The 24405-nt window shown below is 40.2% G+C and overlaps 1 protein-coding gene across 1 annotated transcript in view; it reads left to right on the top strand.

Annotated features, from left to right (window-relative positions):
* SNX9 (sorting nexin 9) overlaps window positions 1-24405 on the top strand; it is a 92839-nt gene that overhangs the window by 46635 nt on the left and 21799 nt on the right. The window contains 5 exon segments of the mRNA XM_082475558.1: window positions 11542-11707; window positions 13984-14134; window positions 18229-18313; window positions 20328-20453; window positions 20570-20687. Coding sequence (XP_082331684.1) covers window positions 11542-11707; window positions 13984-14134; window positions 18229-18313; window positions 20328-20453; window positions 20570-20687 — 646 coding nt within the window.

Here is a 24405-nt window from a genome sequence, read left to right as displayed (position 1 = left end):
ACCTAGATGTTTTATCTGAAGGTTTTTGACTTGAGGGATTGATTTTTCTATCTTTTTTAAGCTAGAAAGGTGTATGTACTTGGAATAAACTGCTTTTCCTTTTGTTAAAATTCTTGTTGCTTTTTATCACACTGTATCCCAGGTGCCCTCGGATGTATCTCTGTTCCTCTGTTTCGCGGTTTCTCATCCGTCCTTCCCCCTCTCCACGTGGGTTGGTGCGGTGGGAAGCCTGGTGTAACGTTCGGTGTTAGAGCTGGGTTGACGGTCTGGCGCTCCACTTCGTAAGAGTCGTGGCTGCTTCCTGAACTGTCGGAGGACCAGGCCACTGGTATAAATTGGTGTCAGACTCACGGAAGACATTTAAGAAATATTTTCCTTCTTTTTTCACCTCTCCAAGGGGCAGTCTCAATCCACTTACCCTTTTTTGTTCCAACCTGTCTCCTTCTTCTGCCCTCTCTAACCGTGCAGAAGATTCCCTTAGCAATCTCTCTCCAGTGTTGAATTTTCTCTTCAGTTCGCTCAGTGTCCAGCTTCTTGTTCAGCATCGCTATCTGCCTGTCTCCTCTGTATCTCAGACTCTGCATGAACAGAATCGCTCATTATTTCCCCACAAATCTAGTTTCTCTTCCTGACTTTCCCATTTCCGTTTCTCTGAAATGTTGCTTTTTTTCTGTGCTCTCTTTTTCATTCCACTTTAAAACCCTGAGTGCCTTTGCGAGCCATAGTTATTGATAGGGGTGTCCTGCATCCTTTAGATGTGTAAGGGCGGGAAAACGCTCGGTTTTAATCCCAGACCTTGCCTAGATTTTATTCCCAGGTCTCACACTTGCTGTGTGACTCACGGTGAGATTCTTAGCTTCCGTGTGCCTCAGTTTCCTCATCGGTAAGTCCTCACAGAATTGTTGGAAAGAGCAAATGGAAAAAAGTTCTAAAGTGTTTAGAACAATACGTGGTACTTAGTAGGTGTTTAATTATTTTTAACAGTTTGGATATTAAACAAATGCTCAAAGTTAAGTGGGTATTTAGGGACATAACATCTTTTTTATTATGTAGAGATTTTCAGTGTGATGGTATTTGTTATGAAGGAACTTTTATTAAGGAATGAGGAAGGAAATAGTAATTTTATGTTGGAACTACATTTTGCTTTCGCATTTCTCAAAAAAAAGTCAATTTTTAGGCCACTTTGTAGTCCATTTAAAAATAAATCAGCAAAAGAAACCTTCACAAAGGCTTATTATTTCATTATCTCAAATAAGGTCTGTAATGCTGTGGACTTCTCATAATTGCTTACTGAGACTTTCTCTTTACAAAACCCCTGTTGCAAAGGTTCTCTACATTTCTTCACCCCCTCTCCCAGCCACACAGGAATCCCTTTTACTCAGTTACAGGGCTTTGTAAGGAGGGTTGTGCACATCTGTTTGCAGGATTTGTTGACATTTTTCTTCACAGCTGCATTAGGCTGGCGATGTTAACCTTCCATGCTTTCCTGATCCCAGACCCTTGCCTTACATAAGACAGCTTTGTGCATCTGGGACACATTCAAAAATACACAGTGGCGAAATTTATTTTTTAGGATGTTTTGTTGCTGTTTGGCTTTATCTAACAGGAAACAAATGACAAAAGCAAAGGGTTTGTTTTGTTTTGTTTTTACCTTATAACTGCCCTGGTGAAGGGCCAGTCAGTATTGTTATACGCCCAACCCGTCATCAGAGGAATGTCTATAAAAGCCCATTTCGCGTGGACCTTTATTAGACAGATCTACCAAATTGTCTTCTGCTCCTTATAGCATCATCCTGTTTGGCACATAAAGCTACCTACTTTAAAACTTTGTGCCAAAAAAATAAGTAAATTCTCTAAGCTAGTACAAGTATTTTCCATTTTTTAAGGCAAATCTTATTCTTTTAATTTTCTCTATTTAAAAAATAAATACCTGGAATTGACATCTGTGGGTTCAGAATGTGAGTTAATAAAGGATCTGTTAAGTCATTTAAGCTTTTTGGGGAGTAATTTCCAGTCAGTAGTATTGATGTGACTGGCTACAAATGGATTTAATCTGTTTTTGTGATCTAGGCTTATTTTTAAAAGAATGTACAAGTTTTATACTTCTGTAAGTGGTTTTTTGAAATCAGTAGAGGTTCATCTGTAGAATTAGATGATGTGCTTTTAGCAAAAGATCTATAAAGAACAAAATAGGAAATTTTACATATTCTATCTGTATTTTGAGCTGAAATAATTAGGCTTTTTACATAAGACAATTTTATACCTTCTGTAGGCCTTTTTGAGAACGAGAAACCTTTGTCAGGAACTGATTGAAATGTTCTTGGTTTATAGAGGAATCATATTATTTGCTTTTTAGTCCCACTTCCTAACACAATTGACACATGGTTATTAAACATTTGATGAATGAGAAATGTCAGATAAAGACATTTATGCCTCAGTCATGCAGGTAAGTTGCAAAAAACAAACAAACAAAAACATAATAACCTCAGCTTTCACAAAACCAGTAACTTTCCATGCATTTTTGTCGTATACCCCTGGCCAGAGTCTTACTCTGGAAGTTCCTTCCCTCCTTCTTTCCTTCCAAGCGTATATATTAGGGTGTGGCAGTGTAATTAGCCATAGCAACATAACCGATAGGGTGTAGATGTATGTGACTGAGGATTTCCTTGTGTGGTAATAAGGTGGGCCCTCGAATGCTTCCAGAGCCTTTCCCCCGAGATGATAATACACAAGGTAGTGAGCCCATGATTAGCGACTCTTCTTACCTGGTAGACTTGTCAAACCGAATGGTCCGTGTTGACCTGTATTGAACTTCGGGCATCCTCTGTAAGGAACCAGGTGGGCAGTGGGAGCTCTGCCTACTCATCAGTACCTTTTGAACATTTATATATTCTTTGTACTCTTGTTTGCTGGTTTGGTAGAACGCCAAACAGAAAGCAACCTTGATGAAATATAAGTTATCTTTTTCATTAATTCTCAGACCTAGATCACCCTTGAAGTTTGAACTAGTTCAAGTGGGCACAGAGAGAAATAAAGGCATCTGTTGCCCATCTCTCCATCTGCCCCCAGCCTCTCCCAGTGTTGTCTCATGATGTGTGCAGTGAAAGTTCTTCTTAGACCATGTCTTGAAGAACTGGGAAACCAGAAGAACTTATTTCCCCTGAAACCAGCAGAACATACTGGGAAACCAGTGAATCAAGTCGATCTAACTGTTGTTTCGAAACAGGCCCTTGCCCAGGTCTTACTGCATTGTCTTTGATGCCGATTGTCAGAAGTAAGAGTTTGATTCTTACTCATCCTGGTGGCCCAAGGATGTCATATAAGAAGCAAAGTAACAACAAAGTAGCAAAATGTAACAAAACCAGACCTGTTATTTTTGTGGTCAGCAGTTGCAGACTAGTGTTTTATTTTGTTTTGTTTTTCTTTAAAAGAAAGTTACTTAGAAACAGTTTAATTCTTTCAGTTTAAGCTTTTTAGAGTGGGACCAGAGCAATGCTCAGTCTAGGGATTTTTTTTTTTTTTTTTTTAGTCTAGGGACATTTTTGCCTCTCTGTTGAGGCAAAAGCCCTTTCAGTGCTGTACCTGCTGTCACCCCCATGAATCATGAGGTTTTCCATTCTGGCTGGTGAGAACCACCCAACTAAGGGGTTGATACTTAACCTTTCACATGGCGGCTCCCTCACGTGCATACGCTGATCAGTACTCAGCCTAAGGCCTGGGGTCCCGTCCCACCCCCCACTCATCTCCGGAGGTCTCTGTGCAGCTTTCTCCTTCTCAGTACTCTGCCCCAGACTCCCAGCTCTGTCTTCTTAATTCACAGAGACCAGTGGTCTTTGCATGGGTTCCCCGTCCCTGATCCATGGCCTGGAAAGTCTCTCTAGGCAGAGGTCAGGTCCTTTATTGCCTGATGTCTAATGATTTGAAGACAGTTTCATATATTTTGTCTTTTTTAGTTTTAAGTGGAAGCGTAAACTGGATCCCAGTTACTCCGTCTCGATTGTCTTCTTTGTGTATTACTAGTTGATTTCCAAAACCAAGTTTATTTACATCTACAAATGGTACAACTTTCTTCACAAGAAAGTTGTACATGAAAAGTGCATTCTCAAAAAAAAAAAAAAAAGTGCATTCTCATAACACTATATAAATGTTAATAGTAATGACTTCCCTACTAGATAGTTGTGGAGCTGGGATTCGAAGCCTGGAAATTGGGCTCCAAGGTTGTCCTCCTAATAGCGATGCTGATTTGGCCATTGCCTGGCTCCGCAGGGTGTATCAGTTATCTCTGTTCTCATGTTGACACTGCACACCAAGCCAGTCAGCTCAGGAGCGCACAGAGTTCACGGCCTCGTGGGCTGTTTTGTGCTCTTAGCCGGTCTTGGTAGGTTCTCCGTGGCTCTGTGGTTCCAGGAAGCTTTGCTCATCTCACATGTCTGGTGGCTTTGAAAGCCCTGGTTCAACATTCTAACATTTTTAAAAGCTTGGCTATGTTTTTCCTCTGGAGTTTTTTTCATTGGCTGTATGACTTGCATGATATTTGTTCCATTCCTTCTGTGCTGCTTATAATTATTTTTAGTGCTTCAGTGATACTGTGTTATGACAGCAAGAGTCTTTAGAATATATACTAATGCATTGAAGACAAACCACTACTATACAGTAGGGGCTTTGCTTTTTGCAAGTAATCTTGGTGCATGAGTGGCATGCTGGAATTTTCTGGTGAACTTAGCCCTGCTATGCATTTGCTGTTGTTAGCTTTGGTATACTCTTTTTTTCCCCTTCATTTACCGAGCACCTTTTTTTATTTTAAGGTGGATATTTTGGCTCAGATTGGTTGTATTGAAAGTTTCAGCCAATCACCACCTTCTTCATCTTCTCCTTCTCCTTCTTCTTCCATAAATAAGGTAAAATTCAAACTTGAATGAAAGAGGAAATAAACATTTAAAACCCCTAGAAGTAATCCTTTTTTTCCCAAGTGAGGTGATTGTTTCAGCTAAAGTATCTTACTAAAGCTCTTCTTGGGAGCATGGCAACATAGACTGTGGGACATACAGGAGTTGGAAGGGCAATTGGGATTTATACTTTGGAGACCTTTTAGCTGAGACTTTTGATGAGACTCGATTGATGGATTTATTCCATGGACAGCAAGGTCTAATGAAGGATTTTTAATCACGGAGTTGACAGAGTCTGGATGGCTTTGGTACCGTAAAGGGTGGGGAAAGAAGAGAAGGATGACATTGCTCAGTAGAAAGGAGAGAGGAGGGAGGGCTGGGAGAAAAGGATAGGAGAGGTCCCTCAGAGTTTGAAACCTTAGTGGAGGAACATAGTGCATTGTCGTGCGACCAAATGTCTGCAGGTGAGGGACAAAAGGGGTTCTTGGAATTGACGGCAAAGAAGTCAGAGGCCAAAGGATCATTAAACCAAATCATTGTGTAGCTCAGTTTGTTGCAGTAGGGGTTAGGCTTTGAGGAAAAGCAAGATCTCAGGATTTAGCACACAGAAAATGTGCCAAGACCATCAAGAATTATGAGTTGCTTTGGAACTTTATGGCAAAACAGTTCTGTCTTCTTCCTCTTTCTCTTATGTATCTGAAGGAAACAGATCTTTGGCTAAAATAGAAAGTATCCTAAGTGCCTATAATCACTTATTTAATTAAAAGTTTCTCTATTAATGTGATCTGGCATTGAATCCATTTGGAAATATAACTGATCTTTTCCTCTAAAGCATAAACTAATGGGGATTTACTCAAAGATTACCAGTCTTCATTCTTTTCTTTATACTCTAGATGAGCCCCCATGTAGTAAGATAACCACTACTGAATGCATAACATGTGCCAGATATTGTGTTAGGTGCTTTATATGCATTATGTCATTGAATCCCTACAGAAATCTTATGAGGAAGTTTATGATGTTATATCCATTCTATAAGAGTGGAAACTAAGAGAGATGGAGTACATTGCCCAAGTTCATACAGCTAGTAAATGGTAAAGCTGGGGTTCAAACCCAGATAGACAGCCTCTAGAGCTTTAGCTCTTAACTGCTGCACCCATGAGAAATTTACGTCAGTCAAATTTCTACAGTTTCATAAGGGATTTAAAATTCAACCAGTGGACCAGTGTTCTTATCCTTGCCCCCTTTTACCCCATATTATGTATTTGTAAGATGCACAGCTTTGCTACGATTATCTCAGGAATACCCTTCGCTCCCCACCCCGCCATGGCCACTCAGACTCCATTCTCTGTCTTTCTGCTCTACAGGCTCCGTTCAGCGGATACATTTAGATTGTCTCATGATGTAAAGACAATGTAACTGTATTTCTTTGTTTTGTTTTATGAGGTTAGGATAGCTTTTAAATTTAGAGTGCCAGACGTAGAGAATGGACTTGAGGACACGGTGGGGGGAGGGTAAGCTGGGACGAAGTGGGAGAGTAGCATTGACATATATACGCTACCAAATGTAAAATGGATGGCTAATGGGAAGCAGCCGCATAGCGCAGGGAGATCAGCTTGGTGCTTTGTGACCACCTAGAGGGTTGGGATAGGGAAAGTGGGAGGGAGACGCAAGAGGGAGGGGATCTGGGGACATGGGTATGCATATGGCTGATTTGCTTTGTTATACAGCACAAACTTAACGCAACACTGTAAAGCAATTACACTCCAATAAAGATGTAAAAAAAAAATTTAGATCAGCAAATGTGTTGACTGCATTGCTTCTGGCATCAGGGAGCATTTAATTTAGTTAGAGTGGGAGTTAGGGGGCGAGTCAGACAATCAGCCAGTTCCAGTGCAAGGCAGGTGAAAATCCATTCATAATAGAGATCCAGACAAACATGTGAGTGTTTGTGTTTTAATTTAGCAAGTAATTTACTAAACACTTAATACGTGTAGGCCCCATGTTCATAGGCAACAAGAAATCACTGGTGACCCTGATGGGCACAGACCTTCTCTTGTCCCTTGCGTGCATCCTCATGGAGTTCAGAAGGCGATGTTTGTATGTGCAAGTTTTGTTTGTTGGATTTTCCGACCTTTGCTAGAACTTAAAGCATAGGAAAGTTAAGTGAACTTCATAGTGAATAATCATATACCTGCCTTCTAGATTTTACCATTAGCATTTTACTGTTCTTTATCACACATATGTCCATCCCTCTGTCCATCTGTACCTGTCAGTATCTTCCAGCTTTTCTACAGTGTACTGATACGCTTTTATAACTGGGAAGGCATTGTTATTTTAAGAGCATGGTAGTGCTGAAAATCACTTATTCTGTGGTCGTCCACGGCCAGTTATTTTCCTAGAAGAGACTCAAGTCAGTATACATGAGGAAAATCTGATTTCCCTCTTTGTGAAATAATACTAATGTTATGAAGGTTAGATGAATATCTAGAGAATAATAGATATAATAATCTATTATTATTAGAATAATATCTACTTCATACAAATGACCAAGAAGATCACAGTTAGCCACTTTAAGTAAAATAAAAAATTTGAGTGTTTGCCACTTTATGTAAGGCACTTTGAGAATCTTTTAGGGGAGATGTTTGCCCGTGACTTGCTAGTGGGAATGACTAACTGATACGCCAATGACTCTAACGGAAGACTAACTTTGGGAGAAAGTGGAAGTATGTGACTGAATGTCAGCCAGCAGGCGGAGGCCAGCGCCCTCCGTGGGGTGGGACTGGGCCAGAATCTAGGAAGGTGAGGTAGAAGGCTTTGCATGCAGATGGAGAGCAGAGCCTGAGCAAAGGCAAGGACACAGGAAAGTCTGGGAAACTGCGGGCTGAAGCACAGAGTGAGGGTTAGTGGCAAGTAGTGAGGACAGGGAATGTCATGGAAGGAAAAGTTAGGATCTTAATTGATGGACTAAGGAGTTTGGAATCTATTCTGTGGTCAGTGAGGTCTAATGAACGGTTTTTAATTAAAGGGGTTGATAGAATCGGGAGGGGTTTGGTGCCCTGAAAGGAGGGGAAAGAAGAGGATGAAGACATTGAAGGAAAGCTGGAAGAAAGTACAGAAGAGGCATGGACTATTGTGTGACCAGATGCCTGCAGTTAAGGGACAGAAGGGTTATTGGGAGTTGAAAGCAAAGGAGCCAGAGGCCGAAGTACAGGAAGGGTGGGTTCAGAGAGAAGCAGACCATGAAGGCTTTGTGAGCTGGTTGTTAGTTATTGATATTAAGGAGGGACCCTGGAGGTCACCTGAGAGAGAGAGAGTGAGTAAAAAGTCAATGATAGAAGCTGGAGAGATTGACAGTTGGTCAGGTTTTGAAAGATTTATCAGTAGGAGTCAAGTTGAAACAAGATAGAAGGAATGTTCCAGGAAAAAAAACAGAGAAAAACAAAGTTATTAGATTTGCCAACAAGGATTTCATAACCCAGGTAGAGAGTCCTGGTGGCGCAGTGGTTGAGAATCTGCCTGCCAATGCAGGGGACACGGGTTCGTGCCCCGGTCTGGAAAGATCCCACATGCCGCGGAGCGGCTAGGCCCGTGAGCCACAACTATTGAGCGTGCGCGTCTGGAGCCTGTGCTCCGCAACAAGAGAGGCCGCGACAGTGAGAGGCCCGCGCACCGCCATGAAGAGTGGCCCCCACTTGCCGCAACTAGAGAAAGCCCTCGCACAGAAACGAAGACCCAACACAGCCATAAATAAATAAACAAATAAATAAATAAATATTTGAAATAAATAAATAAAGCAAATAATTTAAAAAAAAGATTGTACACGTAACCAAATAAGATAGCAATTATTGTAAATAATAATATATATATTATTAACAATAATATTATTGTAAACAATAATATATATATTAACAATAATATATATATTATATGTTTGTATAAACAAAGTAGTTTTTAAAAGAACTATCATGTTATGTGTTTCTGTCCTAATAAGTTTTAATTTTTTAAGGATACTTGGCGATGAGTTTCATATCCCATTTCTTCCTCAGTATTGATGAAAACCTTTGACAGTTTGCTAACACGATCTTACTGTCATGGCAGTGCTGAACTTTCACTCATCCTGTTGTTCTAGTTATAACCCTTCTGTTCCTTTTCCTCAGTAGTTTATAGAAATGCTAGACAGTGAATGCCTGTACTTACTGTCATCTTACTATCCAAAATTTCTGTACCTTTTGAAGTTTTTAATTCTAAAAACAAAACCTCATAGTTTAGTTTGGAGAGCACAGAGTATATGTTGCTGAATAAAACACCCCTACTTAAAGAAAACTATGGAAGGAAGGGCTTCTCTTAAATGAAGTGTGATTGTCAGGCCCTCAGCACGGCAGCCTTCATTTCCAGACTGCACTAGAGTGGCTTGAGAGTAGCTCCGCGTCAGCCGTATGTTCGAGAAATTCACAGTCATAAGGATGAATGTCTTTCTGCTATTAATATTTGACTTCAGGCAGAATCACTAGTAACTTCATTTTTTTTTCTTGAAGGTATAGAGATGTTAGAATGAAATCATAGTTCCTCTTGTAAAACATACACTGTTTTTGATGCTTCTGGTAGGTGGCAGGCAGTTATCCACCCTGTATGTCAATTGATGGAGAGGGAAAAAAAGACCAACCATGATAGCATTCTAAAACATTAGAGAGGTGTATGAGGCCGTTTGGATAATTTTCTTACAAATCTCAATCTCTCTCTCTCTGTCTCTCTCTCTCTCTCTCTAACTAACCCCCAAATTTTTCTGTGAGAAGGAAGACTTGAGTAAAGAGAAAATTTTGCTATTCCATGTTCGTGAATAAATAGATTAAGTATTGAAATTTTTTTAAAGGCACTATTTGTTTTCCCTGAGTTTATCTGTAAATTTAAGGTGATTCAAATGAAAATCAGCACATTTTTTAAACTTGACATGCTAATGCTAAAACTAAAGATTGTTTTAGTTTTAAAACATGAAGCTGATGCTAAAGTTCACGTGTAAAACTAAACCAATAAAAGATGTTATGGTAAAGTACTAACGGTATTCTGTCTAGTGGACTCCAAAGTAGCTTGGTACTAGTATGAATAGATTACTAGGATAGAATAGAGTCCAGAAACAGGCCCAAGTCCAGTATACGATAAAGGTGAATTTCAGATCAGTGGAGGAAAATAGATTATTCATTAAGTGGTGTTAGGACAACAGAATGACTACAGGAAAAAATTAAGCTGGATTCCTATATTTTTTCATATACTGAAGTAAATTCCATACAGGTTGAAGATTTAAAATTTAAAAATTAAGGAAACAAAAAACAAAAAACTGGTTGCCTCAGGGCTGGGTGAGCCAGGGGTGGGAGGTGGGTTATAGGTACTCTTACTGCAGTACTCCTTGATATTGGGTGCCATGTATTGCCCACTCCAAAATTCTGTTTATAATATTAATAATTAAACTATAAAATTATGCTAAGGAATAATGGGAGAAAATATTTTTTAAATAGTTTTGGAGTATGGTAGCCCCATTTTATGCAAGACACCACCCCTTGGCGTGTAGTAGGAGTATAGGAATGTGACTGTACAATCTCTTTGGAAAGCAGTTTGACAGAATCTATCCACTCTAAGTGCACACTTGTATTAGCCCAGCAATTTTTCTTCTGGGAATTTCACATACATCTATTGGACATGTGAGGAAAGATGTACAAGGATGTGCACTGCAGCATTATTTACAGTAGCAAAATACTGCAAACAAGATAAATGAGCATCAGCATATGCTGTTTAGATGATGGGAAATAAATACAGTGGAATTCTATGGAGTCATGTAAAAGAATGATGTCATCCATGTGCTGCTGTACCTAGGAGAATGTTTTAGGCTATTAAATGGAAAAACAAAAGAAAAGTGCAGAGCAGAAAGTATAATTTGGGCTCACATAATATGTTTAAAAGCAAAAAGGCTCTCTCTGCATGGCATGTTTAAGTATAGACAAGGAATTTGTTAGGAGAGAATGACTGGCATTTTAAGGTGGTAGGAATATTTTTAAAATTTCATATCTTTTTATACTATTTGAATTTTTTCTTACTGGGAACATATTACCTTTTCAAATAAAAATTAAAACAGTTAAAAATACAACTGATTACTATCAAGCAGTGAAAGTGAATAGAACATATTCTTACCAGCAAGTATAATCTCAAAAGCGTAATGTTAAGTGAAAGAAAAAGACAGCTTGCAAAGAGATACATACAGTACAGTGTTGTTCAGGTCAGTTTGAAAAATATAAAGCATTTGTTATTTATGAATACGTTACATATTCCGTTACATACGCAGTGGAAGTGTAAGAACGTGCACAGGAATGAGAACAGGTTCAGAAAAGTAGTTACTTGGGGGAAGGAAAAAGAAAGGGAGTTTCTTTGTTATTGGTTGTAAAGTTCCTAAGCAAATATGGCAAACTGTTAACAGTAAAATTCGGTTGATCCTGTCTTTTGTGCTTTCCTACATGTTTCTAAAATTTCATTATTTAAATTTTAAATTGTTTTAAATTTCTATCCGTTTTTTCAGCACCCCAATTCAATTGTTACGTGATTCCTACTGAATTGAGTAATGCTTTCTAGAAGTCACGAATACGCTCTCCTTTTTTACCCCTAACATCAGGTCAGCAGTGGCAATGACCCCTGGTCAGCCTGGAATGCTTCCAAATCTGGAAACTGGGAAAGCTCGGATGGCTGGGGAGCCAAGCCCGAGGGGACTGCAGCCCAAAGAAACACCTCCAACAACTGGGACACTGCCTTTGGTCACCCCCAGGCCTACCAGGGACCAGGTGAGGAAGAGGGCTCTGCTGGTGATGGAGCCCACCCACCCTTAAAGGGCGTCGGAGTTAAAATAGATTTAATCAAAGGAACTGTTCTCAGGTGCTCTTATTCACTAATAGCAAACTTATTTTTCTGGGTCAAAATGTAGGTAGGTTTTAATTATGGTCTTTAGTCCACTCTCAGTTACCTGTCAAGGAGTCACAAATGCAAATGCTTGCAGGGGCCAGGTTCGTAAAGCAGAACAACAGCGCGACCCTGTGGGGCGGGGCTGCAGAAGACGGAGGTGGGCAGCTGTGCTCTAGCCGGTGGGTTGATGCCGTTGCAGGAGAACTGCACTAGTGTTCCTGGACCACCACAGTTCCAGAGAGACTAGAAATCTCGATTTTCGTCTCATCTTGCCACTTTAAAATCTTAGCTACTAACACACATTTGGGCCAAAAAAACGTGCACACGGATTGAATATGGTTCATCGCCACATTCAGTGGTTTATGGTCACATGGTTTATGACCTCTAACGTAGCGGTTCTGTCTTTTCCTTAACTACCTGTTTGACTCCCAGGTTCTTAATGGAAATACTGAGGCAAAAGAGGAATTTCTAAAAGGAGAAACAATTCAGGAATTAAGAAAGGCGATTTATGTCTGTTCTGAAACTAAGAGATCCACCCATTATTTTTTAATGATCCCTGTATGAGCAGATTTTGCCAAGAACTGAATGTGCTAAACAGCAGGAGACTTGCAGGCAGGAGCCATAAAGGGCACAGGTGCTGGTTTCCAGCTCCCACTCATAGACGGGAGCTGGGCCGCTGCAGGACCAGGAGTCGCGGGCTGGGTAGAAACGTTGAGACTAGACTGCTGACATCTGCTTCTGTAGTAACTTGGCGTGGCTCCAGGACTCTTGGCCCAGATCCTTCTAGTACCTTCTATTCTCTTCTTTTTTTCGTTTTGGCATTTGTCTCTGGGCCTCTCGTGGTGGCACTCTTAGGGTGGAGATCCCAGGGCAATTTCCTGCCTAATGCTAAAGGGACTTCTCAGGCCATCAGAGGTGGAGACAGAGGCACAGAACAGTGGAAGAGGAAGGGAGGGAGGGAGGAAAGCCGGCAGCACCTCATCTGACACAGAGATTATTGTTAGAATGTTAGGCTCCTGATGCTGGTCAGTTACTACTTCTCTCTCGTTTCTTTCTCTTTCTCCTCCACCCCCTTGTCCTTCTCTCACCTTTATTATTATTAGTGTTAAACAATTCCTTTTTAAAACTCTGGGAAAACCATAATTCAAAAAGAGTCATGTACCAAAATGTTCATTGCAGCTCTATTTACAATAGCCAGGACAGGGAAGCAACCTAAGTGTCCATCGACAGGTGAATGGATAAAGAAGATGTGGCACATATATACAATGGAATATTACTCAGCCATAAAAAGAAATGAAACTGAGTTATTTGTAGTGAGGTGGATGGACCTAGAGTCTGTCATACACAGTGAAGTAAGTCAGAAAGAGAAAAACAAATACCGTATGCTAACACATATATATGGAATCTAAGGAAAAAAAAAAAAAGGTCATGAAGAACCTAGGGGCAAGACAGGAGGAATAAAGGCACACACCTACTAGAGAATGGACTTGAGGATATGGGGAGGGGGAAGGGTAAGCTGTGACAAAGTGAGAGAGTGGCACGGACATACATACACTACCAAACGTAAAATAGATAGCTAGTGGGAAGCAGCCGCATAGCACAGGGAGATCAGCTCAGTGCTTTGTGACCACCTAGAGGGGTGGGATAGGAAGGGTGGGAGGGAGGGAGACGCAACAGGGAAGAGATATGGGAACATATGTATATGTATAACTGATTCACTTTGTTATAAAGCAGAAACTAACACACCATTGTAAAGCAATTATACTCCAATAAAGATGTTAAAAAAAAAAACAAAACAACTCTATCATCCTTTTGTCCTCCCCAGTCTTTTGGCTTAAAGGGTATTTGATCTGCTTATTTGCAAGTTTATAAAGCTAGATTTATCAACGTATAGGCCTCTAGAAGGCCTTCCCTATATACCACAGAGTGTTTTTATAGTTGGCATTTATCTGAAGTTACTTGGACTAACAGCCCTTTTGAAGTTGTTTCTAACTTGTCTTTTGTGCTAAAAGGCCGAATCTTCAAGCCCCAAAACCGTCTGACTACAGAGCCTATACTCCTCACATCTTTAGTATAATTCTGACCCCCCCCAGAAGATGAAGTCCTCCCATCTTTCTTCTGTCTTTCTCTACTGACGACCCTCTGTGCCCACCTCCAGCAACTGGCGACGACGATGACTGGGATGAAGACTGGGATGAGCCCAAGGCGTCGTCTCCCTACTTCAAGGATTCAGAGGCCGCGGAAGCAGGCGGGGCCCCGCGAGGAGGCAGCCGCGCCGGCGCCTCCTCCATGAAGCTGCCGCTTAACAAGTAGGTGTAAGGGGGTTGGGGCAGCGTGCGCTCTCTGTGGAAACGGGTACAAGATACAGAGAGGCTTTTTCTCTTTTCAGTGGTCTACAAAGTTTTGGGTGCAGTTTGATCATGCTTATTTTTTATTTGGCTCTTAGCTTGGAAGCTTCCTTTTTAAAAGTTTTTTTTTCATTTTAAAGTGAAATATATGTTCCATTTAATGATCTGCTAAATACTGTTTTTTACCTTTATTAACTCATGACATATTAAGGTTTTTATTGCTGTTGTCACAGGAAAGCTAAAAATAATCATGATAGCTTCCTTTTAAACGTTTTACTGTTTATTGCTCTTTTACCACGTGCCAGGCTTTGTGCAAAGCAGTTTGTGTGTATTCTCTCATGCGACCCTCGACCCTCGTATCCCTTTTGTGGTACATATAATCTCTGTTTTCTCTGGGAAAATGAAGCCCAGAGAGGTTAAGTAACTGCCCAAGTTCACACAGGTGGTAAGTGACCTAGTCGGGACTCCAGTCCAGTCCCTCAGCTTCCTGAGCACACTCTCAACTACTATGTTTAATGAGTTTAAGACTTTGTTTTCACTTAGATTATTCTTATATTTTTTTAAAAAATGTTTTGAACGGTCCTTGTAGAAACAGTGCTTAGCAGGAAAGCATGTGGGAAAGGGTGAATATGGACACAGCCCTATGGAATTCCCTAGTAGAGAGTTCTGGATGAGTCTGTAGTTTACACCGGTGTAGCTTGAAGGAGATGTAGTTCTGTGACTTCCATATGATTTATCTTCAAGTACTCTTCTTACAGCAGTTACATTTAAAATAGTTTTTCTAAAATTACTCATACTTTTTCTCGGTGTTCCAAGTTCATGATTCCAAGCAGATATCAAGGAATGTTAATCTATGTCTGGAAAAAAATTGTAAACATGTTTGATATATATCTAGATACCAAGTTTCTAGGTCTCGATGTACATGTGTATACGTTTAATGAGCCCTGCAAGTTCTCCTTTGTATTTAAATACCATCTGGTAATTAAATGAGTTATCTTTTAGCTCACACTTTTCCTGCATTTCTGTCCAGTTTCTTCCATTGTGTATTTTCATACTGAGTTGCATGCATAATACAATCAGTCATTATTGACTGTATCCTATTTCTTAGAGTGAGATTTGAAGTTCCCAATATGGCCTGTAGTGACGTACCTTACCCTCAGTTGTTCTTTAAACCTAAATACGAAGTATGTTTAAAACCCATTTTAATATAATGTATCCCTCAGCCCCATTTTGAAAATGAGGAAGCAGAACCTGTGAGACAAACATGACTCGCTGAATTTTTGAGTTTTCGTAGCTAGTTCGTGAGGTTCTGGCTCGTGCCAGGCCTCTGACTCCGCTTTCCCGTGGTTTCCACTGCTCCGTGCTTGCCCTCTGGCTTGCTATATGATCGTGGGGAAGCTGGATGACCTGTTTCAAACTCAACTTTCTTCATCTCTAAAGTGAAGGATTGGCTTTAATTAAGAATTCTTTCTGCTCTAAAATTTCAGTCTAGGTTGAAACCAAATTGAAGGAGTCCTAATATGCACCTGCACCTTTGAGGAATCCCTCGCTTTCTGTGGTGCTGGGAGCCGTTTAAACCCTACATATTTTTATTTAACTAGACTAATGTATAAATGACTTACTTATAACAGTTGTAAACATTTTTTTGTTGTTGCTAGCACTTGTATGGTTTTATTTTTCTACTTAGATGTCTAGTCCACTTGGAATTTATTCTTGTGTACGGATCTTATTTTTTTTCCCCAAGTAGCTATATAATTGTTGTAACACTATTAATAAGACCACTTTTTTGCGCCAGTAATTCTAAATATCCCCTTTATCATACATGAGATTTCTGCGTGTAGTTGGGTGTATTTCTGGAGTTTAAATTCTATTCCTTTGGATGATCTGTTTGTTACATACCAACACCACATACTTTTAATTATAGAGGCTTTGTAATGTTTAGTATGTTAATATCTCGTAGGACTAGTCCCTCTTCACTGCTTGTTCGTTTTCATCATTTTCCTAGATGTTCTGTTATGAACTTTTGTCTAGCTCTATAAAAAAGTATTTTTATTGAGATTTTTGATGATGCTGAGATGTCCTAACCAAGAACAAGGGATATTTAAGTCTTATTTTGTGTCTTTTCGGGAATTATAGGAATTATAGGTTCATGTAGGTTTTTGAATATTTCTTTTTTTTTTTTCCACACACACGCACTGTATTTTATTTTTACAAGAGATAGACTGACACCAAGCATTGTAAATGGATGACCACAACAAAAGCAACAATGATTGCAATTACCAAACACAAAACACACTCATGCTATGTCATAATGTTGACACTTTTCAGCGGTTAATCCATTTTATGTGACAGCTATATTCCAGTCATGGAGCATAAACCTTGTGCTAGAAACAGAGGTGAGACATTTAAGTATACTCGAGCGCTACAAGAACACATCTTGATAATACTGAAAGAATTAGTCAATTGCACTGCTGTTCAGTAAGTATTAAATGCGTGCATAGTCAGCTCTAGAGTTTTGCTGTGGTCACTAAGATACCAAAAGAAGCATGACTTGTGCTCTCTGCACTCAGAAGCTTACAGTCTAGTCAAGGAATTGTTGCTATGTGTAATGCCCCAATTTCTCCATCAGCGTTTTCTAGCAAAAGTGTAGGTTCTTTAATGAAAGTGTTCCGGGTTAGCCCATTAATTCATTAAGCATTTAGTATATTCCCATAATTCCTCTAGGTCCTGGAAATACAAATGCTTTCTCTAAGGTACTTCTAGTCTGCTGTGATGTGCAAACGGATGATGGCAATTGCAGCACAATAAGCTGAAGAGCAAAAATATGCTCAGAACATCGAAGCAGCACAGAGAAAGCTCCACCTGAGGCTGTAGGGAATACTTCCAAAGAGCTGATGGCGTCATTAGAAATCATTTTAATTTCTGAGTACGTACTAGGGTCTTTAGATTTATATAGATAACTCTTTATTTAAATCTTTTCATTTAATTCCCTTACCACCTTAAAGCTAAGTCGTATTGGTCCCATTCTTCACATAAGGAGACACGCTCTAAAAGTCACATAGCTATTAAGTGTTGCACTTGAAATTCAAACCCAAGGCCATCAAGCTCCTAGACACCTCTTTTACTCTGTTGTATGAGCTGTGTTTTAAAGCAGGTCCAGGGAAAAGAGAATGGAGGGAGGTCAGTCTGGAATGAAGGAAAAGATGTGAGCCCCTGAGAGCATCACATTGGCCTTTAACTTGGTATAGGAATGAAATCATAAGTAAGACAGCTGGTTTTTGTAGAAATAAGATTTCTTTTCCTATTTTAGGTATTTTGCTTTCTGAGGATTTTTTCCCCGTTTATTAAAAAAAAAAAAAATCTAAAACCCAGATTAATCTTGTCTTCTTTAGAAGTAGCCCTTTGGATGGCCATGCATTTATTCCAGCTTTTCTTCAGTTTTAGAACTTTGCTTCGGATGTAGATTTGATTTCTGGAAATAGCCAAGTTTATTATATTTAGAGTGTCTTTACTAAGGAGACTGTTTTTTTGTGTGTGTCTCGTAAACTGGTTCTGAAGGCAGTTCCCAAAGAAAATGGCACAAGTACTTATGAACAGTGTCGGTTTCTTTGGGATAATTGTGGCCTCCCGAGGGAGAATGTTGAAAGGCAGCTTTAATTTGAATATGAAAATGCCAGCATGTGGCCTTCACCCCATGTGGTCATCTCAAATTGATGTGCTCAGTACTTTCTACCTCTGTACCTGGGGGACATTTTCTAGTCTGCCCTTCACTCTGTGTGGTGATAGAGTGTCTCAGATCAAGCAAATAGAGTGCCTATAAATATCACACCTTCTGGAGTCAAACTGTCCTCTTACCAGATAAAGCTTAATTAAATGACTAATTGGCCATTGAACAATCTGATTACATCAGGTTTCATTTACCATAGTTTCCTAGTTCTAGTACATCTGAAAGACAGAACAAGTTCAAACTGTCGTATTAAGTAAATGTGGATGAGAGCTGTAGAATTCTTATAAGGAAAAGCATAAGACTCACAAGCATTTATCCTCATGATTAGATTTCCTGGATTTGCAAAACCTGGAATGGAACAGTATTTGTTGGCCAAGCAACTAGCAAAACCCAAAGAGAAAATTCCTATCATTGTAAGTTTGTTCTTTTTTTTTTTTTTTTTTGCTTTGTTTCTGATTAAGCTCTTTTATAATACCTTAAAGCTAAGAGGGTTATTAGTCATTTGGAAAGTATTTTTAAACACGTTTAATGCTCGAAGTAAGTAACTGACAGTGTGTATTAGTATTTTAAGAGTACTAAAAATAATTGGCATGAATTAATGCCCATTATTATATTGTTTAGATATTCTTTACTTTTATCTTTCAGAATGTTAGTAATTGAACAAACAACACCCATAGTACATACGTATTTTTAATAATTTTTCTAAAGTATCTTGAAGTATCTTTTACATGCTCTTTTTCTACTAGCCATACATATTTAGCTAAAAAACCCAATTCAAATATTTAGGTTTCTACCTTGGCGAAGTACATGCATGTTATCAGAATAAGTTGCCTTTTCCACTATGTTGGTAATAGTTTTCTTTCAATAAACCAGCTGTCGAGTCGTGATAAGGAACTAGTACATAAAAGCTGGGAGTTAATGGCACCATTAAGTTTATCTGTCTTTGAATAGCTTATTGCATAACATGACACAGGCTCTGTGGTTTCACCTAAATGTTGATTGCTGATAGATTTTCTATCTAAATGTTATCTAGCTGTATATTTCCAGATGAAATTCTGGCAAAGAGAACTATAGCTATCTTCTGACCCCGTTGATTTAATCCTGTACTGTAAGTTGAGGGCAGGGCAGGAGGGCAAGCCGCCTTGAATATAATCACCTTGGACTCAAGGAGGAAAGGTCTGGTCTTATTCTATAATCTTTGGGTCCTGGGAAACTCGATAAAATTGCAAGAATGATACTGAATTTTTTATATTACTTGTTCCTACCTCTTTGAAAAGCTTGAAATCCTAGAAAACTCCAGAGAGAAGGGTTGTGACCCAGAGCCCTTTTATCCTTCTTCCCTCAAAGCACACTTGGGATAATTATCTTCTGAGTGGTTAGGTTAGAGATTATTTTAGTTTTTTTCTTTAACTCCACAGAATTAAGAGCCCATGGCCCTGCCCCTCAGATTCTCACAGGGGACTTTGTCATCAGCAGGAGAGTCCTGGAACAGAGCTAGAAGACCCCCGTGTTTGAGTTGTCCCACACGTTTTAGGTGAAACTGGGCCCATAGGCAGGCTTGCCTGTGTGGGCTTCCTATGTGGAAAAGGAAGCTGAGGAAAGCCATTGAGCCTTCAGAAAACCAAGAGAAAGTAGAGACCTGGTCCTTTGCTTTTAAGGTGCAGTACCCTACCCACTAACAAAATGTGACCCTGTGGATATTGGGCCCTAGTTGATCAGAGTCACCTCTCTTGGTCCCAGTCACTAAGGGAAGTTCCCAAGAGGCCCCCTTTAAAGATTCCTGCTCTGCAGCTTTAAGAGAGTTTTCTGGATCTGAGCTCCCTCTTGGAGAATCATAATAACTTGTTGTCAGAGATCTTTAGTCCCTTATTAAAATTCTCTGGGCCCCATTTACCGTCCTGACCTAATAGCCTCTGAACTTTCATACCTCACCTCACTTTTTTCTCCTTTCACCTTTAAAGAGAATTAGAACTATATAAAGAATTAGGGTATACAGAAAATGAGAGTAAGTGTGGAGGAAGTTTGATGGCAATTTGGCATTGCTGAGACATCCAAGTGTGTAATTTTATATTTCACAGAACTCTTAGTCTGCAATAGATTTGAAATTTTTAAAAACTAGCCCCTCATTACATAGAACTAAGACAGCTGGACAGTGTGTTCCATCTCTCTAGAGGAAAGGCAGATCGGCATCTCTCCATGGCCTGCGATGCCCACATGGGAGCAGAAGGGCTTCTCCCATTAAGTGTGTCCTTTAAATATAACCTTAGTAGGAACAGAGAGCATTTATGTAAATAACTGCCCAAAGAAGAGCAAAAATGACCCTCCTAAGGACTTGTAGTCCTAAAAAGAATCATTTGATGCTTTATATCGATTATACTTACTATTTTTCCATGTAACAAAATTAACTCTCCCTGCAATGTTGTGTAGGTTGGAGATTATGGCCCAATGTGGGTTTATCCTACCTCTACATTTGACTGTGTGGTAGCAGATCCCAGGAAAGGCTCCAAAATGTACGGTCTGAAGAGCTACATTGAATATCAGTTAACACCTACTGTAAGTATCCAAGTTATCAAAGCAGAATCATGCTTGCATCACTAGTAACAATTTGCTTTTTTCTTCATTTCCTGTAGTTGGCATTGGTAACGTTTTTCTCTTTCCTTATTTTGTAGAACACTAATCGATCTGTAAACCACAGGTATAAGCACTTTGACTGGTTATATGAGCGTCTACTGGTAAAGTTTGGGTCAGCCATTCCAATCCCTTCTCTTCCAGATAAGCAAGTCACAGGTGAGTGTGTGCGACACTGAACTCAGGACAAGTAAAAAGACTCCGGTTAGAGCGTCCTAATGTAAATCAGAAATGGCATTTTCCATCCTCTAGTGGAACAAGATGTAGGGGTTTGGAAACAGCAGCTAAAGATAGCCATATACATATATATACATTGTACATGTATTTGGAAGTTACCTGAACACCTAACAAGAACATGTCATAAAATTTTCTGTTAGAGTTCCTGTATACGTATGTATCTTGAATTCTGGCAAAGTCACTGTGTCTTTACTGCTACACCCTTTCCAATCATTGTGTCTTTATTTGCTAACCCCTTCCTATAAAGAAATATATGCATTTTTTTAAATGTGAAAAATGACCCTTGAAAAAAATAGAAATAATCCAAATAGTCTAAAATGGAAGTTAAAATGTATGACCCAAATGATGTAAGCACGTTACGTAGTCCAGCTGTGTCATTTTCATTACAGGTCTGTAAACATCAGCTGTAGAAGCCATAGAGCTTCTAAGTGTTAGTGCAGGAAGCTACCAAGTTTTCTACTCCATTATTCTGGTGACTATTGATATTTAAATATTTTTATTTATCATTGATTATTACCCTCTCCCTTTCCTTATTTATTTAAACGCCATGTTCCCCCCACTCCCCCACCCCAAGTAATCTTGTAGTGAGTAACGCACCGTGCTACCAGAGCCCCTCGTAAATGTGCACTTGGAGGGTATTTGTTCCTGTGTCTGTTCTGAGAACTGATTTTTTCAATCTCCAGCCTGATCTAGAAACTGGAATGTTAGTACTCAGGAAGCGTGTATTTGTCGTGGAATAAAAGTTTGTAAAGAAGCTGAGCTTTATGTAGAGATCAGAAAGTTTCCGTATGCAGCTGGAAAACGTTTAGAAGAATGAAACTATACGTATAGAAAGGAAAGGGTTGAAGATGAGAGTAAGACTTAGAAGGTCGGAGCTAGAACAGCCTCTGAGAGAAGTGCAGGGGGCACGGACACACTCACCGGCCCGTGAGGAGACTCGAGGGGCCCGCGGAGGAGGAAGAGCGCGTCCGCGGAGGCCGGGGACCCCGGGGACCGGAGAGGGTTTAGTCCTCACTCAGCAGGAGGTGAAATACATAGTTTAGAGAGGGACTGAGCATCTCACCAGCCGGATGGCAGCGCCCGCTCAGGCGGTCCAGCACGTGGTGAAGTTTGTCCCCACGTGCCAGGCGTCACGTGCGCCCGGGCACGTCGCACACGTGCTCTCTCAACTCAGAGACACGCGCCAGCCCCCATTCAGCTCTGCTAAGAAGGGATGTGAATGTGATTCCAGAGCTCGCCGTGCTCACGTGATGAGATGCGGACTAACTCATCCTCAGCCAGGATTAGCAACCTTAGGATGAGAGAGTTATTCTCCTTAAAACTTTATTTTGTGCTTTGCTTTGTTTTATGTTTGTGTTTCTCTGAAACTTTTTGAGGAGATGGGAACTTTGTTTTTAAAGAACTTGTTTTGATTTTGATTTTGGGGAGAGAACGTTTCAAAACTTCCAAATTGTCGGAGCAGAACGGAGAGTGGGGACTGCGTAGCCAGGTTGGCAGACACGTCCTCGCCCTCAGCCGGGCTGACTCCCAGGCAGCCCCTCTTGGAGCCGGGGCAGCTGAGGGGCGGCCCTGTCGGGGCGGCCAGGTTGGCGTAGACGGCTGCTTCCTGCCACTCACGTGTCACCCCAGCCCTGGTTCCGTGCCCAGTTCAGACACTCACTCTCCCTCCTTTCTGTCATCCTTATTGTTAAGTCACAGCTTTCTTTTTAAAAATTTAGACTTCTTTCTGTGAAAACTTAAGTTCTGCCTTTCTCCACATTTTCAAATTTCAGGCTGTCTCCTGAATTTTAAGCTCTCCTTGATCAACTTGATTAGCATAATATGTTCCCCATGGTGTTTTAAGACAGCTCATTAATCCATTTATTTAGAGTCGTGGAGTTTTCTCCTATTTTTTAGGTTTTAATACGTTGTTTATTCGGAATCAAATAACCCATGACTGTCTTAAAGCATCATAGAGTCACGGTTCTCCCATTGTAAGGTTTGTATTTTTTTTAAAAGAAAGGTCAGGCCTGAAGGCAGGAGGGTGTCACAGAAAAGCACGGAAGCAGCAGCTCCTCAGTCTGAAGGAAGCTGAGCTTTGGCTCACTGGCTGGGACGTGTGCCGAGGAAACTGAAAAGCCCAGGAGCCATTGTATTTCCCCCTTCTCTTGTTAGCCTCCTGCCTGAGATGCCCACAGGATCATTATTATACAGGTTCCTGTCTCATTTAAATCCTGGAGAAAAGAAAAAGGAATGCCAAATAGATGATGTCATGACATTTCTGTGGACTTGATAATCCATCCATGAAAAGCTTACAGCTAAGATTTTTTATTTGTTTATAGATTTTGTTCTTTGTGGAATAATAATGAATGAATCTGGTTTTATTTCTGGCTGCCAAACTGATATATTCCCATACTTAGTGAAAACGCAAGTAAGTGTCCTAGAAAATGGGGAAATGGAAATCCCTCTTCTCCTTTTTTAATTTATTTTTATGTATTTACTTATTTATTTTACTAATTTTTTTTGGCTGCGTTGGATCTTCGTTGCAGCGCGTGGGCTTTCTCTAGTTGCAGTGAGCAGGGGCTACTCTTCGTTGCAGTGCGCGGGCTTCTCATTGCGGTGGCTTCTCTTGTTGCAGAGCACGGGCTCTAGGCACACAGGCTTCAGTAGTTGTGGCTTGCGGGCTTAGTTGCTCCGTGGCATGTGGGATCTTCCCAGACCAGGGCTCAATCCCGTGTCCCCTGCACTGGCAGGTGGATTCTTAACCACTGCACCACCAGGGAAAAATCTCCTCCTCTCCCTTTTTTTAATTCTCTGGAACCTGATAGGAAATTCCTAACAAGCACAAGGTAACATCTGAAGTCACAGTTTGTAAATAAACCAGCTGTGTCAGAAAAAATTTCAGGAGGAATAAGAGTCAGTAATTAATTAATTCCAACCAATGAGTAGGTTATAAACTCTTGGTATAATTTACTTGCTCATAATGGGGAATTCAGTATAGCCCTTAGGTCCGTGCTGACTTACAGGGTCTTTTCTGTCCATGAGGTGGGCCATCTTCTGCAAAGCTTACGCTTCTGTAGTGCTTAATCTCTACCCCTAGTAAGTGTAGAATTTGAAGTGTTTTAGTATACAGGAGGGTCTAGACCCATCAAGCTGTCCAATGGCCACTTTTTAGGAGTTTTTGACTTATGTGGATTTATAATACTCTTCTCATTAAAGGAAACTTGTACTTATTTGTACTTGCAGTTTCTTAGGGAAAGTCCAGGCTGCTTTTTTTTGTTACTTATATATAGTAAATTCACTCCTTTTGGTGTACAGTTCTAAGAGTTTTAACAGGTACCACTACAGTCCTATCACTACATTCAAGATACAGAAAGTTCCATCACCTCCCCCAAATTTCCTTGTGCTGTTCCTTTATATTCAACCCCTCCCCCTAGTCCTAACCCATGGCAACACTGATCTGCTCTTTGTCTCTATAACTTTGCCTTGTCTAGAATATCATTATAAATGGAAGCATATAGTGTGTATGTCGTCGGGCTTTTGGGTCTTTTGAGTCTGGCTTCTTTCACTTAGCATAATGCATTTGAAATTCATCTCTCGTTGTGAGTATCAATAGTTTGTTTCTCTTCATTGCTGAGTAGTATTTCACTGTATTGGCTAT

The sequence above is a fragment of the Balaenoptera physalus genome, assembly GCF_965194825.1.
Source record: "Balaenoptera physalus genome assembly, chromosome: 9".
Taxonomy (NCBI): domain Eukaryota; kingdom Metazoa; phylum Chordata; class Mammalia; order Artiodactyla; family Balaenopteridae; genus Balaenoptera; species Balaenoptera physalus.
This window is presented reverse-complemented; position numbering and strand designations above follow the sequence as displayed.